Here is a 16,007-nt window from a genome sequence, read left to right on the forward strand (position 1 = left end):
AGGTGAAGACAAAGACTTTTCCTCTTTTCATTGATAATGATGATACTGGATGTGCCTCTGCTGGCTGTGTGGAGAAATGGCAGGTTGTCACGGGTCACACAGCTTTAAAAGCAGAGGATGATTCAGTTTACACAGTATTCTATTCTGAATGAAGTGCTATTGGTTTGCTGACCTGTTGGCATTCAATAGGACTGTGACAGCACGACAGCAGCTCATATTTACATTTTAATTAGTCTTCCTCTCCCCCAGACACTTGTTTAACTTAAAATAATACAACCAGAACCTTAACTAATCAGCATATCAGACCACATCATTTCCTCCTCACCACCTCTGTCACCAAAACAATCCCCTCAGCTGCTGCCCGCCATCAAAAAGATAATAGCCTGCAGCTTTCACTCCAATGCGCTTCCCTGTCACTTCCTGCAACAATTTATGGCAAAGATCAGCAAGTCAAACTGATGAAAAAGGCAAAAACAAAAGGAAAAAGTACAGGACAGGAGAGACTGACCACTTATATGTTTAATCCCGAAGGAAGGGAAGAGCTTGTCTGTCATGGGCATAGATGTGTCTACTGTTTGTGGAATGTCTTCATGCCTGCTTAGTTTCAGTGATTACTATTCATTACATTTGAGCTGATTACATGTAACAGCCCTTGGTGTCCACAAAGATGACCTTTGTGAAGACTAAGGTTAGAACTAACATAATAATACATGCTTTGTTAGCACCATCAACAAATTCTTGACAATATGTGATAAATTCTCATACAAATCTCAGCTGTTACCTACTAGGTTCACTGTGGTCCATGGCCTTCCTCAGCAAATGGTGTCATCATGTGAGTGTGGAACATCAATCACATGAATGATTACAAGCAAAGCACTTTTCCATACTTAGGCCACTCAATATCCTAACTACCACTGTCAATTATTAATGTACCCTCAATTAATATATTTACATTTACAGCACCCCATAATGGAATGTCTTGTCTTGAATTCACTAAGTCAGTAAGATCACTTGTAATAAAAAAAAACGATCAATTTAATTTGGATTTTTCTTTTCTTGCCGTATCCACTTTACAAATAAACTTTAGTTCATAATCTGTGGCTGCGTTTGTTACTTTTCAAGGTGCTGTAATTAATGCCTTTTGATTCTGGGAAGAGAGTAATGTAGTTATGTGAGCAAAGTTCCAGCATACGTGTAATGTTTGCGTTCCTTGAAGGTGGCGGCGTTAATTAAGAAAAGCTGATCTCGTTATGCATAGAAGGCTGAATGTTCACCTCTTATATAAGACCAAATATCCACTGTCTTTGGGCTACAAAGTGGAGGAGGCGGAGGCAATCTGTAATGCTCAAATAATCCATGCAACGCTGCAAGAAACCAGCTGCCTTTACAACATCTCACTACTGCTACCAGTGTTATCTACACTGTAAGACAGTGCTGCTGAGTGCGGAACAACTTTGTAGGAAAGTGTACTCAAAGATGGCTGCACAATGTTTCTATCTATCTTTCTATCTGGAAACATGGTTTTAATCAAACTTAAGAGCAGTCATATCACAAATTTTGTGAAAAAGTGACAAAGATTTATGGAAAGCTGGAAATGTCTCTGTGATTGTGCGCCCTCCTCTCCAAGCATCAAGCCTGTTCCTTCAAATCCGAATAAAACACCATTCCTCTTTCCCGACACCAACGTGCCCTTTTCTGTAGCGGGAGCCAACACTCCCCCATGTGTTTGCATTGCTTTAACCTGACAATCTGACACTGGGATTTCCTACAAGCAAGTGTAGTGTGTGGGCTGCTTTGTGGAGCTGAGATGTGCAGGGTCACCAGTGGATGAGTGGGAGGAAATGCACAGTATCAGGTTCTAAGTATATTCACTGGTACACACAATGAACTAAAAGAAGAGTTGGCAGCCAAGTCAGCTTAAGTTGGGAAGAAATGACCACTGACACAGATGCACTATTCACTCATACAAACCATGCACTGGATATGATGCAAAGGTGACTTTCAACAGGATCTCTTATAGTCTTGAACACAGTTGGGAAATATTGACCTCTGCTATTAACAGATTGTGTGATCTGTCTATGCCATCTAGTGGAGAATCAATGGACTCTCCCACTGAACTGATGATGAAATTTCTACTCAGAAAAACTATGGAGACACCATCCCATGGTGAGAATAGTGACAGCAGGGCCAGCTGTCATGAAACATATAAATGATAATGCAAAGACTCAATAGTTACAGTTAGTTTTAGGGTGTACAAGCTATGACATTCACAGCATTACAAGGAGACCGTGAAGGCAACAGTTACCATGTTACCATGACAACAGTACACATGCGGCGGGGCCGAGCCGGAGGAGTGAAAACATGTAGCTGTGGCTAACTAACTACTGTTGTGGGAATGAACAGCATTCAGACGGTAGGCTGAGCTCATTATTAACATCAAACTGTGTCAAACACTTAGCTCTATGCTAACCTGTGCAGTAGCTCCAGCCAGTTTGTTTTTAATGAGACACACACCAAAAGGGCTAACCTGTAGCTAGTGATGCTAACAGTTCAGTGTAGTTCTGCCAGGATTAAAATGTCTGTGATTCCAGTCTTCGTGTGTTGCTAAAACGCACAGAAATGAATGTGAAGGAGTTAAAAGAGAATATTAAGTAAAATATTTCTTTCTAAACTGATGTTGCAGCTCATCAAACACAGCTACATTTTGTCAATCACTTGAAACTGGCTTTCAAAACGGAATTTGCGTAGAAAACAGCTACTTTAGAGGAAGAAATCCAGCTAAACTATCCAAATCTACAGTGTACCTCATCAACATGGCAAGATTCAAAGTGTCAACCTCCATTTTTTCCTCTCTCTGTACATTAAGTGTGTAACATGTTGCCTTCATGGACCCACCACCATACACCCACAGCAAATGAGATGTGGCAGCTTCATTATATTTTGTCTAAAAGCCCAAACAAACAATATAAAATGTTCTCTGTAGAAATATGTCTTGAAGTTGATGCTGAAGCAAAAGGAGTCCCAAAGTTGAGGAACCTTGACATGAGAGAGCCCCGAGGTGGGAACAGCCAGGATCCTTCTGGAGTTTCAAAAAGGTTTAAAAGTGTAGCAGTGTAGTTCTAAGCTAGACACAGTTTTACCTTGACCGACTTCTATAAAATCGATCATCTGTCTTAACGCTGTTTGTCATCCACATGAAGGCTTCTTTCTCTAACCTGCAGCTGCATTAAACGCTGAGCCAGATGCCAGACGTAACCGCGGAGATGCCTCCACCACAGCCCAGTAAATTTTAGCTACTTTGCCGTGCTTCACACACAGGACACCATATAAATACAGCCAGTGACTGAGGATGAATTTGTATCATCATTAACAATATGTTTTCAACAGAAGGACCAGAGACTTCCTCAGGCACCACTGTTGTTTCAGATGCCAAATCACATAAACCAGGTACAGTGGACACAGTGACAGATCCGTGAATTAGAAAAACTATATGGACTGTTGTTTTTTTTAAACATATTTCTTTGATTACAATGTGTGTAGACATGAGGAGGAGGAGGGAGACTGGACAGAGCCCATTCAAAGTACCAGACAGTCGGAGCATTTTTCTACTGAGTGCAAATGAAAGAGGGGACAGAAAAGAGGTTGGTGTGTGTGTTTGACTACAACTGTGCTTGTACAAGTCCTTTTGCACACACTGCATGATAATTGTGCCTGCAAATAGAGAAAAATCGACCGCCATGTTCAAGTCCAGCTGCTGTTCTGCACAGGAGATGCGCAAGTTCCTGGCTTTGCCAATTGATGAGAAGACAACCTACGCCGCACGAATGACAGCCAAGATGAAGAAAGAGCTGGTGGAGCAAGAAGAGGAGGAGGAGGAAAAGGAGGAAGAAGAGAAGGAGAAGAAGATGATTCAAAAACAAATCAAGAGCAGGACAGCTTTCCCGAAACAAACACCCAGCAGACATGAGCTGAAGATGGCCATGATGAAACGAGGTGAGTGGAGGGAGAGTAGAGAGTCAAAGCATGTCAGAATTAGTGATGGTAATGTTTGAAGCTTTTCAAACACCTTGTGTGTGTCGCACACGACCAACTTGTGTTATTTTAAATGTTGTGTGTTGTGCATGGTCTGCCCCCAGAAAATGTCACGAAAGACAGCAAGCATGACTTAATCTACATGGAGCGGCAGAAGGCGGTGTTGGAGGTAAATGATTTCAGGAGTTACTCAGATCCTAATGAAGGCAGAGTCTGGATTCCTCTCAGTTTCTCAGTCTAATGTGATTGACGCTCTTCTGAATGTTTACTTTCCGTCGACCATTTTGAGAGAAAAAAAAAACTTTTTGTCTTAATTGTGTTTTGAATGAGTGCAAGAAGCCTCTTTCTTTAAGAGCACATGCTATGCAGTACTGATGTCATTCAGATATTGGTGATATTTTTCTACTTCCTGTAGAGAAACAGGTGTGACCTTACCAGATCTGCACCCTGTCTACCGGCTAAATTAAAGTAGTATTCCACATATTTTGGATTGCACTTCCACAAAGTTGGGGGCTGAAATTAGACTTCTTATGAAATCTTACTTTTTTTCAACATTCACTGATTTGTAATAAATTGAAACTCCACTGGTTTTACACATTAAAGTGTGTTTACAGGTCTTGGGGAGTATCACATACTGCATGTATGAAAAGTTGTATAAAGCATTGTGTGGCTCCAGAGCGAGCTGTGTGAAGTCTGATAAACTGCGTCTTTTGAGTCAGAAGACTAGTTTAAAAATGAAAAACTGAGGCTAAATCAGCCCCTGCTAGCACAACTCATGTATCTTTGACCAAACTGTCGACAGTGGTGGTCTACCATGTTGCTTTAATTTGTCCACTTGGGGTTTAATCCAGCAAAAAGGACTTCAAGCTCACATTCACACTTAGGATTTGCACCAGTTATACTGAGTGCTGTCAGTAAATTAGAATAGATGAATACTGGTGAAAGAAATGATCCAGCTCTGTGAAGTAAAAAGCTACAAGAAGTGAGGATCAGGCATGATCCTGACATGTTATGACCCAAAACAGAAAACGAAAGAGGGATTTGTATGTTTTAAACATTAGACAGGAACTGCATTGTGGTTGTTTTGCTCAATCAGTATCTTTCCACTGCAAAAACCTGCCTGGCTTTGCCCTCATGGCATCATTTACCCTCATCCTCCCCTCCTCAGTTGTCTCTGATGACGAAGAGGTCTGAGATCTTGAGGATGGACAGGGCCATTGCGAAGGAGGAGGCGCAGCTGAAACGGCTCGAAAACATCATTGAGAGAGACAACCTCAACTTTGAGGAGTTCCTCAGGGAGAACGAGAAGAAGTCTGTGGAGGCCAGAACATTGTAAGAGATATCAAGGCGCTACATGTTGGCTGCACGCTGGACGTTTAAAAAGTCACGCTGCAAACACTTGTCCTGTCTCTATTGTCAGTTTTGAGCGCGAGGCCAAATCCAAACAGGAGAAGAACGCTGAGATCAAGAAACTGACTGCTGAAATAGGGACCATAAAAAGGTACTGTTAGTAGGAGTGAACATTGTCAAAGTGTTAACCCAAAGGAATTATAAATGAGGGGAACATCCTGTGGATTTTAATCTAGTTTTTCGTTTTCACAGTGAACTCATCAAGTTTGAAGAGATTCTGATAGACTACAAGAGGTACAAGGATCTCCTGTTTGATTTGTCTCCTCCAGAGTGGCAGGAGGCCCAGAAGACCAAGACTCTGACGGCTAAAGTCCTGTCAGACGGAGACGCTCGGGACAAGCAGAGCAGTGAGCCTGAGCAGTCAGCTGTCAGGAACGGCAAGTACTCAAGTTTAAAACCAATCCAATGAGCATCAAGTAGACCATGGGGACCAGGTTAACACTGGTAAATGGTCTGATGCTGCTGTTTGTTATTCAAACTCAAACGTGGTCCAAGAAGCGCTTTGCTACATCGAGCATGGAGAGTGCCTGTAGTGTGATTTGAATGATGATGGTGTGCAGGTTTGGAGGGCGAGGTTTCCAGTCCGGGTAGAGAGCTGCCGTCCATCAGAGAGAGCAGGCTGTCCTCAGGCCACAGCGATACACTGTAAGGAAACACCAGCACTTACACTTCACATTTATACACACACATGTGGTGGTAAACACAAACTTACATTAAGACTTCCATCAGGTGTTGGGTATCATTTATAATGACTAAGCTGCAAAAATTACTTTGACCTATTTACCACCTGCATTTTGTCCTTACACACAGTGAATCATTTGTTCATGTGGACGCTCCTCACATTTATATGGTCACTTTCTCTGCATGCTTGTATCACTTTGACCATCTTGCAGTTGATTCATTTGAAGCCCTGTTTACTTGTGCTGCAAACACTTTCCCCTGACTCCAGCTTTTTTTTGGCCTTTCAGGGTCACACATCCTAAACTGGACAGTGACAGCTCAGAGTATGAGGTCAGTTTTGCCAAACTGAAACTCTAGTTTTATGATTAAACACCCCTTGTCATGTTGAATACATGTATATGTGTGCATACACTGCAGTACTTACTGTGCTACGATCTTGCCCACCTTGCTTGGCGCCTCCGCAGGACGAGCCAGAGCTGTACTTCACAGATCCCCAGCAGCTGCTGGATCTAATAACAGAGCTGACAGAGCAGAACTTGTCCCTGATTCAGAACTCCACAAGGGTGGAGGAGACGCTGGAGGAGCTCCGACAGTCCATGGAGACAACCAGGAAGAAGATGTAAGCATCACAGGTTAAGGGTCGAGGCTCTCTCAGGCACCTCACTGAAAATATGCTCCTTCCATCAGCTTTTTCCGTCTATACTATTTACTGCCTAATCCCTTCTTCTTTCCCATACATTTTCAAATCCTTTCTGCCTGAAGTGAAAAGGATGAAGAGCAGCTAACACTGCAGATAGACGACATGAACCAGAGAATCAACATGGAGAAGGCAAGAGGTGCCAAGCTCAATCAGAAGGTTCAGCTCCACGTCTCACTGAACACAGAAGACCAGGTAAGGAAGCAAGAATGTGATCTGAGGGTTAACAAGACCGAGGCATCACGTAAAGTGGCGTCAGGAGTTTCAAGCAGCAGATATCTGGTGCCATCATCTCATGACTGACTTCCTCCTCTGACTGGCAGGATGTCATGTTGGACGTTCTGGGCGAGAAGGTGGCGGAGGTCCATCGCTGCTGCGTGGACAACAGGATGACCAACCTGAACACGTTGGAGAAGCTGGCCAGCATTGAGAACCGTATGTCTTTACTGCTGCAGGGTCTTGAGAGCATCCCCGAAGAGAGCTTAGAGATGATGAAGAAGATCAAGGACAGTGAGAGGAGGAGCAGGTACAGCTCAGCGAACACACAATATACTCTTTCCAAACGCGATGAAAATACAGCAGCAGGTTGTTGAAAAACCGTCCTACTTCATGTCGCAGGCAGCGTGAAGAAAAGCTGAGGGAGCAGAGAGAGAAACAGAAGGAGAGGATGAGGAGGTACTTGGAGAGATCGCTGGCTGACTCCAAGAAAATAGTAAGTCATCAGAAAATAATATGCTACAATAACTTTTATACATTATCTCTTATGCATTCACCTGGACATCACAGAAGCTCACAGTGTGTCCTGAGTCAATATCACACTTTGAAATGAATCCAAAAGTTAAAAACAAGCAAACCTGGGAGGAATGCTTAAGCTCTCCGAACACTTTCTTTCAGAGTGGGAGAAAGCTCATGCCCAGGTGCATGCCTGCCGCCCAGAAAGTCAGAGTCACCAAAGTGGACAGCACCCCTGCTGAGGATGAGATCCACGCCTACCTCTTCACCTCTGAGGACATGGAGTGAATCATCATGTAAAGAAAGAGTGCTGTCATGCCTTCAACACAACAGATGAGGAGGGAAAATGTGTTATATTTTGATATTTTCATGACAAAAATCATTCAAATCAAATCAATGATCAGCTGAAATGTTAACACAAGAAAAACATTTTGTATGTATTCTGTAAGAGAACTATGTAAAGTTAAATAAAGCTCTGAATAACTGAGTCCAGTAAATAATAGTTGAGTATTAGCACTCAGAAACATTAGGATTATTAAGGTCACGTGGTTATTCCTTTATCAAACACATGTTCCTGCTACAGCTCTGTTGATATCTCTGTCGCTGTCTGTGCAGGTGTCATTTCTTCCACTGAATATGCTGACATGTGCCTCCATCCGTGCGGTGCATGAAGTAAATGATCCCAAAACGCTCTCTTGTGACAGTAACATGACAAGAAAGCGACAGTAGGTGGTGCTGTTGAGCCTCAGTGGGTGCTGTCAGAGGAAGGAGGATGAGGAAGTGGTCGGAGCAGGACTGGACTTGGAGATGTAGCTAGCTACCTCCCCCAGAGCGGAGCAGCTGTCAGGAGGGCGACTAGCTAGGCGGCTAGATAAAGGGACTATTTGACAATGCGATGGGTAACTGCTGGGCATATTGTGTCGGGCTGTTCAGGAGAGAGGCCAGCAGGATCCACAGAGGAGGCGGGTAAGTCAAGACATGGCACTGGCTAACCAGCTGAGCTAACTAGCTTAACAGCATCATCGGAGGCAGCGTATCCGGTTGCTGCTAATGTTAGCGAAAAGTTGGTTAGCCGATAGCTGATACCACTGTGTGTGTGTGTGTGTATGTGAGAGAGAGCGAGAGAGTGTGTGTGTGAGAGAGAGAGAGAGAGAGAGAGAGTGTGTGTGTGTGTGTCTGTGTGTGTGTGAGTGAAAGAGAGAGAGAGGGGGGGGGAGAGGGAGAGCTCTGTTAGTTAGCCCGTCAGTGATGTTTAAACCCACAGATGCAGGCCGGTCAATTAGCTGCTAGTTATGCTATGACATGGTCTCTGGGGGGTCTAACCTGGACCCCACCCCTATTGTCCACAGCCCGGACATGCAGTTCAGTGAGGACTCATTAAATGACAGCACGAGCATAAAAGACAGGCTTGTCTACGGCTCGTAGACAACAGTGGAGACTCATTTTGGGCACCTGTAGTTCAGCCTGTTTTAAATCTCATTCCTGGTCCTTGAACGCGGTCTCTTCTTCTCCTGTCTGTTTGCAGCCTTATTTGCAGGCCGCGTCACCAAATCTGATGTTAATAATTGATGTTTTTTAGTCTGACTTGAGCCTTCAAGCTGCTTCACACTCATTCATGCCTTCCTCATGGTTCCACGTGACAGCAAACAGATATAGTATTAGTCTGAGACTGGCTATTTGGAAACCTTATTATTCATTTGTAAATGTCAAGTTCGCCTGCTCCAATTAACTCGTGACAGTCACCTTCCCTGGAGAAGTGCAGCCTAAGAAACCGTAGCCATTGTTGTGCCACCCCAGTGGAAAGAAGAGAAGATTATACAGGTACATTTGCTGTAGGAAAATACTCATCTTGGGATCACGATTATGGCGTGAACATTTTAAAACTTAAAATCAAATTGAACTTAATCAGGGACATCATGAGTAAAGGAGTTAATATGTTATTTATGCCATAAAAGCTGCCCCATCACACGTCTAAAGCAAAACAGCAGCTGTGAAGTCACTGTGAGGTCAGCACACCCCAAGGATCCAGCTACACACTACCGATGAACCCATTTCACTGCAGGTGTTATGTCATCGCATGCAGCCACCGGTGTAATCAATAACGTTCATTATGTCCACAGTTAATTGGGTGCTGGTATTGTGCATGTTGGCATCGCCCAGTGGGACATTTGCATTGAATTGAACCACTGCTAATATTCGTGGTCACGTCTGTGTTTTTCTTGATTTCACAAGTCAGACTATCTGTCCTGAAAATGCTCTTTTGGAGCAGCCCTATAAGATTCAGTGTACATTCATACATTGTTTCATAACGTGGGTCTTCAGAGATTCAGTGCTTATTTATCACAACCTGAATTACACAAAAAAAAACACTTTGCATGTAAATTTATTATAACATAATCTAAACAATAAGAAACCCTTTAAACACATTTTTGTCCTTTTCTCCCCAAACCTCTTTAGATTCCAGACTCTGTGATGACTTTCTGTATGATGTGCATATACATGTGTTGCACAGACTGTGTTACAGTAACTGCTCAGTGACTGGTACTTACCAAACAGGATTAGTCAGAGCACTGTGTCTACAACAGATCACTGGCATTTGGCATTTGGGTTTGATTGCCTAGGTTTTAGCAATATGTGACCCTGTGTGCCAGAACCACTGATTAATCAGTAATTATTATCATTATTATTATTCACACAGGTCAAAATACTTCCGAAGCAGCACCGCAGGGGAACATTATACAATAGAGGTATGAGTCCTACATTTACTGCTGTTGTTTTCTTTTCTTTTTAATGATGAGTATTCAGTATCATGTTACATGTCTAATCGTAACTTTTCATTTTGCAGTTTGAAAATCTGGTAGAGAGCGATGAGGTAAGTCTGAGAGCTTCCAGTACCTGAATAACATTGTTAGCGAGGGGGTCTGTCAACTCATATTGCTCTACTGCTTCAGCATTTACATTGTGAGTGAGCGTTTCATAAGACGTGTAGTCTAATTAAAAGTTGCATTATGCTCGTAGTCCCAGGATACGTTTTACTTTCAGAGTCCCATCAGACTTATTTCAGACTCTCCTCTATCAGCCTCCCTCCCAGTGATGGATAGAAAAGGATGGGTGCACCCACAGTGCAGTCAGGGAGTAACTCGATTACTGTCTGCAGGGTCCCAGACTAGTAGCACTTGAGTCAAACGGTGCAGCAGGAAAGATGCATTTCACATTGCTGTATGGTAAAATGTTGTTTGTTGCATTGCAGGCCGAGAGCCCACAGCCGTGCCCGAGGTAAGAGATCTGCTGTGGATCTAAAACGAATAATCATGAGTACCGATGGGAAAAAAAAATGTAAAAGAACAGTTTACATCCTGGTATGTTTTGTTCTGTCATCAGGCCCATCAGTGATGATGAGATCAAGCACCTCAAAGACCACCGCTACACTGCGATCTCAGACAAGCAGATCCTCATTGACCAGAAGCTGCAAGTGGAGGTGAGACACTGATATCTGCCGTTATGACATGAACAGCCCCGTTATTTCATTTTATTGTTTGAGATCTGTTTTGGATTATTTTTGATTTGCTGCATTGTTTTTTCTGTTTTGTAATTTTCTGTTCTGTGTTTTGTGTTTGTTTCATTTCGTTATTTCTGCTTCAGTTAGAGGCACAAGAGGAGAAGTTAAGGCTAGAAGAGGAGGCTAGAAATGCCGCCCAGCGTGAGGCCGCCAGGCTGGCACGTGAACGCAAAATGAAGGAGGTGAGGCGGCACTGAGCGCTCCCTTCTGCCAGTTTGACTTACTACTTGGCTAAAACAACTTCTCCTCTGACCTGCTGGCCGTGTGCAGAGGCTCGCCAGCATTTTGAGTCCTCAGCCTTCTGCGTTTTAAAGGGACATTTTCTCTGTTCAGTGTGTTTGTCCTCATTAACCTGTCCTAGTTATCCAGTCAGGGACACTGTTGTCGCTTTAAGTGTCTTATTCACCTGACAAACAACTGTTAGCGTTCTTAATCATCCTTCAGACAAAATAATCAAAAAGTAGCTGCAGTGGTACTTTATTGCACAGAGGCAAAAAGATGGCACCTTTATCTCAGTTGGGCAGCTCAGGATAGAATAACAGCCAGTAAATGATGTATAATATACAACATGAACTCAAGTGCCAATAGACATTAAACTGGAAATGAACCTCATTCATAAGTGCAAGCAGTGAAATGAGGAAAAAGACAAATCCCATGCTGCAAATAATACCAATTATTTTTCCCTGACTTTTACAGCCTCCACATCCTGAAGAGAGAAATGTGGATCATTGGAATATGATAGTCTCCGGTCATATCGTAGCTTTGTATTTCCACTACTGTTCTCAGGGAAAGGCCTGCCGCAGGACAATGGCTTCTCATAGTATGTGATATGATGAGGCGGGGACTGTTTTTCAAAAACAATTAAAAAATCAGTTGGGTTTAAGGTTTCTTTGCTTTTCATGCCACATTCCTCTGCTTCTCCGCCGTTGCTTTGTTTTGTTGAAGTTACTTGCTGACATTTCCCTGATAGCACCGAAACTGTTTTAAAATGACTGATTAACACAGTCTGTATTTTATCCATGGGAAGACATGACTTCTTACTTGGTCTGTGGGGTTTTTTTTTTTTTTTTTTGTCTGCAGCTGTCTGCCCAGAGGAAACGGGGGAAGGTAGATGGCTCCAGCAGTGAAACCCAGCAAAGAAAGTGAGTCACTTCATTCATTAGACAGTAGGATTGTTGTGTAGCTGAGGACGAACTGCAGTCATGAGGTGTCACCGGATGTATTTAAAGAGATGTTGCATATTTTTTTAAGCTCTCAACAAAAACATTGATTTAATGATGTGAGCACACGGTTCGCTCCGGCAGTTTGTAGCCGACAAAGCTGATATTAAAGCATTCCAAGGTATCCAGAGTCAGAATTGAATGCTGAAGTCGTTTGCACTGTGTCTGAGGGGAGCTACGAGCGAACAGAGCTGAGCGCCATATCAGCTCTCGTCTCATCCACATGTAAAGAAGGTATCATGAAAAACCTTAGCAGGAGGTGTGATTCAGGCCGGCTGACTTTAGTGCCAGAGCTGTGAGTGTTCTGTTTCAGCTTTGTTGATTGTTATCATGTCATGTTCCAGACAAAACTCTGGGGAGGATTTTGACGCCTACCTCCAGAATATAAAAGCCCAGTCGGAGGCTTTCAGGAGCAACAGTGAGTGAACCATCTAGTCTCCATTCTATGGGCTCTAATGATATATAGGGATTCGTCAGTTCAGAGTAAACTGCTGCCTGTTTGTAGTAATTGACTCTTTGCATCCAGGACTTCCTTCTGACACGAATGTGGTGACTCCCAACACCGAGTACAGCTGGGACTTCACCACCAAGACCCGCTCCACCAACGATGACGGGACCTCACTGGATCTGGAGTGGGAAGACGAGGAAGGTGAGGGCCAAAATGTTAGCTCAAGTTGGAAAGCTTTACTGCAAAGATGAAACAACGTTTGGTCTGTCACAGGTCGCTGATCCATTAAAGAACCTTGGAACATCCCAACGTTTAACGTTTAATAACACGGGAGACCAAGTCTGAGCTTTCTCTGCCTCCAGACCAGAGATCCGCTTTTTCTCAGCCAAGATTGATTCTGTTTTTCAGTGACACTGCAGCAAAGAGGAGACGGAGGAGTCAGAGCAGGCTGTTTGTACACTGTGCATACATTACATCACATCCTCTTCAAACGTCTCATAATAATATATAAATAACAAGTATGAAACAAGTCAGTATGTAAGGACTCTTAGCAGAAACACACTTCTAATTGTGGGCACATTCAGAACTGTAGTTATTGGCTAATATAGACACATAAAGTCAGTTCAGCTCTGACCTTAAACGATCCTATATATACATATTTAGAATCTAAGTTCCATAAAAGACATAAAAATACAATTAACGACTGTATGTTAAGCTCAGAAAGTCTGAAGAACAGGCTGCTGTGAGTCTCCAGATTACTGCCGGCAGCTCTTTTTGACTTCACTGACTTCTGCTGTCAGAATAAAAGCTCGTGTCCTTGCATCACAGGAATCAATCGTGCACTTCCAGCCTGGGAGAGGTCTCGGACGGAGGAGGACATCCTGCGTGCAGCCCTGAGGCCCGGCAGCAAGCCCGTGACCAGCGGCCCGACCTCGGCCTCCGAGGACTCCAACGCACTGGAGTGGGAGAATGATTTTGTGAGTACCCTTCCAGAGGACACTGCAGACACTGAGTTTGAAGGGTTTGTCAATCCCGTCCTAGACACTCCCTCTGAGGACGCCTCGGACTGTGGCCTCAGGTTGGACAACCAGGACAGATAGTGTCCAGCACCAAAGGAGACGTTCGCTGTGTCCTCGTCACGTCAAAGCTCACCAGCTTCTCGCCTCTTGAAATGGAAATGTACTTACGTGCTCTTCATATTGTCTGATATGAGATGCTGCGGGGACATATTGTGTACATGCTGCGTATCTCTACACTACAGTACGGTGTAGTGGTGTTTTTATCAAACACTCATTTTTTTCAGTGCCTTCATTTGCCAAATTCGCCGACCATTTTATGCATTGTAACTTAAACAGATCAGTTACCATCCATTACCATTTGGCACAATGTTAAGTAAGTGCTTGTGTTCACTGCACAGTGCCCAGGTGATCATACTGAGGCTCCTCAGGAACCTTTACTGTCTATCAGACAGCTGCTGTAGGAGCTCTGTGTTCTACTCACTGGTGAAAGTGGACATATTTCACTGGTTGTGGAGAGAGTGGTGGGTCATGGAGTCTAACTTGTGACGTTTTCTTGTGCTTTTTAAATTTCAGTAGGGAAATTCGTCCTCTTTGACCTATTCTAAGTATTTAGCAGCAGCAGGCAGCCACAGTGAAGTGCCTGGGGACCAACTGCAGTTCAAAGCCAAGATGATTCCTGCATGTCTGGAAAAAAAAAAAAACACACAATCACAGAAAAAAACCCTCCAAACTACAGAAAAAGTCCTCACTCAGGCCTCAGTCTGTTTCCTTAGTTCGAGCAGTGCCCTTTGGCTTTATAAAGTTGTTGCATGACGGCAAAAAAAAAAGGTGAAACATTAGACTGAACCATGTTGATGAATTGGTATAATAGCAAGGTTTCCTCATTCGAGCCGGGAATCTTGGATTAATTGCACAACATTGAGCTGCGGTCATTGCAGTGGGATGTATTTTTTTTTTTTTTTTTTTTCTACTGGAAGGCCCAACATGACGATTCTGTGTGACTGCAATGTTACTGCAATGTTTTCCTCATATTTTAATAGATCAACAAATGTTTATTTAATTAAATTAATTTAAACCCATCCAAACTCAAAACAGCCTTCACATGTGATTAAATGGGTCCACGTCTCAGGGCTTATTATATAAGAATAATAATAAAGAAGCCCGAGCATGAAAGCATTGTCATTGTCCTTTTGGAGTGATATGCTCAGTAATACCATGTTTCTAAATTTAAATATGTCAATTAGTGAACATCTGACAACAAGATATATTTAAAAAAATAAATAAATAAATAAAAACATAATTAAGCTCATAGTACGTTGCATACAGTACGCAGGACATCTGTCTTTTTGACGGTCCTTTTTCATTCTTGACTTTTAAATTTTATCATTAAGATCAGTCGAAAAAACAAAAGCACAGAACAGCAACATCAGTGCCAGGAACCATGACAACCACAACATCCACATCACAAACATCATTATTATTATAATTATTACTATACAGGTATCCATTATTAGTAAAGCATGGAGCAGCTGTTTTCATTATTCCATCAAATATATGGTCTAAACGGACCTTTTTCAAGGATCGTCTTCATTTTCAGTTCTGGTTCATTGAAAGTACGGAGCGATGTGGAGATAGTGGAGGTACTACTAATTCTGGCCTTTACAAATACATGTTATATGCCACAAATCTAAACCGCTGGGGTAAATCAAAATGAGTAAGCCATTGTGATTCAAAGGTGCAGTGTGTAGGATTTAGGGGGATCTGTTAGCAAAAATGGAAAATAACAATCATACGTTTTCGGTATCTTATAACTACCCCTTAACTAGAAATCATGTTTTTGTTAGCTTAGAATGAGCTCTTTGTGTCTACATACAGAGCGGGTCCTCCTTCAAGGAGTCCACCATATTTCTACAGCAGCCCAGAACGGACAAATGGGGCCTTTTTACGGTTTTATGTTGAAGCTGCAGATAGAATTGAAGGCAAAGAAGAAGAAAGGAGAGGGAAATCATTTTGTGCCGTGATAAATGAGGATCATACTTGTTATTTGGCACAAGAAAAAGCAAAAGCAGGGAGTGTGAATTCAGATTCAGATGGCCGCCTGCGGCCTCACCCAGAGATGCCACTATATTCTACACACTGGGCCTTCCAATGTCAATAACTGTAGAATATACAAGACAGGTAGAATATAAGAGGAGAAACAAAAATCACT

The 16,007-nt window shown here is 42.8% G+C and overlaps 2 protein-coding genes across 2 annotated transcripts; both read left to right on the top strand.

The window, feature by feature from the left end:
• The first annotated feature begins 3,542 nt into the window (after window positions 1-3,542).
• Window positions 3,543-7,942, top strand: LOC139207510 (cilia- and flagella-associated protein 100-like). Its single transcript, XM_070837246.1, has 13 exons — window positions 3,543-3,641; window positions 3,768-3,993; window positions 4,137-4,201; window positions 5,201-5,364; window positions 5,453-5,533; window positions 5,635-5,819; window positions 6,003-6,087; window positions 6,411-6,453; window positions 6,588-6,742; window positions 6,886-7,015; window positions 7,144-7,346; window positions 7,439-7,532; window positions 7,715-7,942. Exons 1-13 carry the CDS (start codon window positions 3,543-3,545, stop codon window positions 7,838-7,840), a joined length of 1,656 nt encoding a protein of 551 aa, XP_070693347.1. The 3' UTR covers window positions 7,841-7,942.
• Window positions 7,943-8,319: 377 nt separating this feature from the next.
• ap1ar (adaptor related protein complex 1 associated regulatory protein) lies at window positions 8,320-15,055 on the top strand. The gene is made up of 10 exons (XM_070836858.1): window positions 8,320-8,518; window positions 10,251-10,299; window positions 10,398-10,424; window positions 10,803-10,828; window positions 10,934-11,030; window positions 11,195-11,293; window positions 12,192-12,253; window positions 12,676-12,749; window positions 12,858-12,980; window positions 13,608-15,055. Exons 1-10 carry the CDS (start codon window positions 8,448-8,450, stop codon window positions 13,877-13,879), a joined length of 900 nt encoding a protein of 299 aa, XP_070692959.1. The 5' UTR covers window positions 8,320-8,447; the 3' UTR covers window positions 13,880-15,055.
• Window positions 15,056-16,007: the final 952 nt, after the last annotated feature.

This window comes from Pempheris klunzingeri, chromosome 9 (genome assembly GCF_042242105.1).
Source record: "Pempheris klunzingeri isolate RE-2024b chromosome 9, fPemKlu1.hap1, whole genome shotgun sequence".
NCBI classification, from domain to species: Eukaryota; Metazoa; Chordata; class Actinopteri; order Acropomatiformes; family Pempheridae; genus Pempheris; species Pempheris klunzingeri.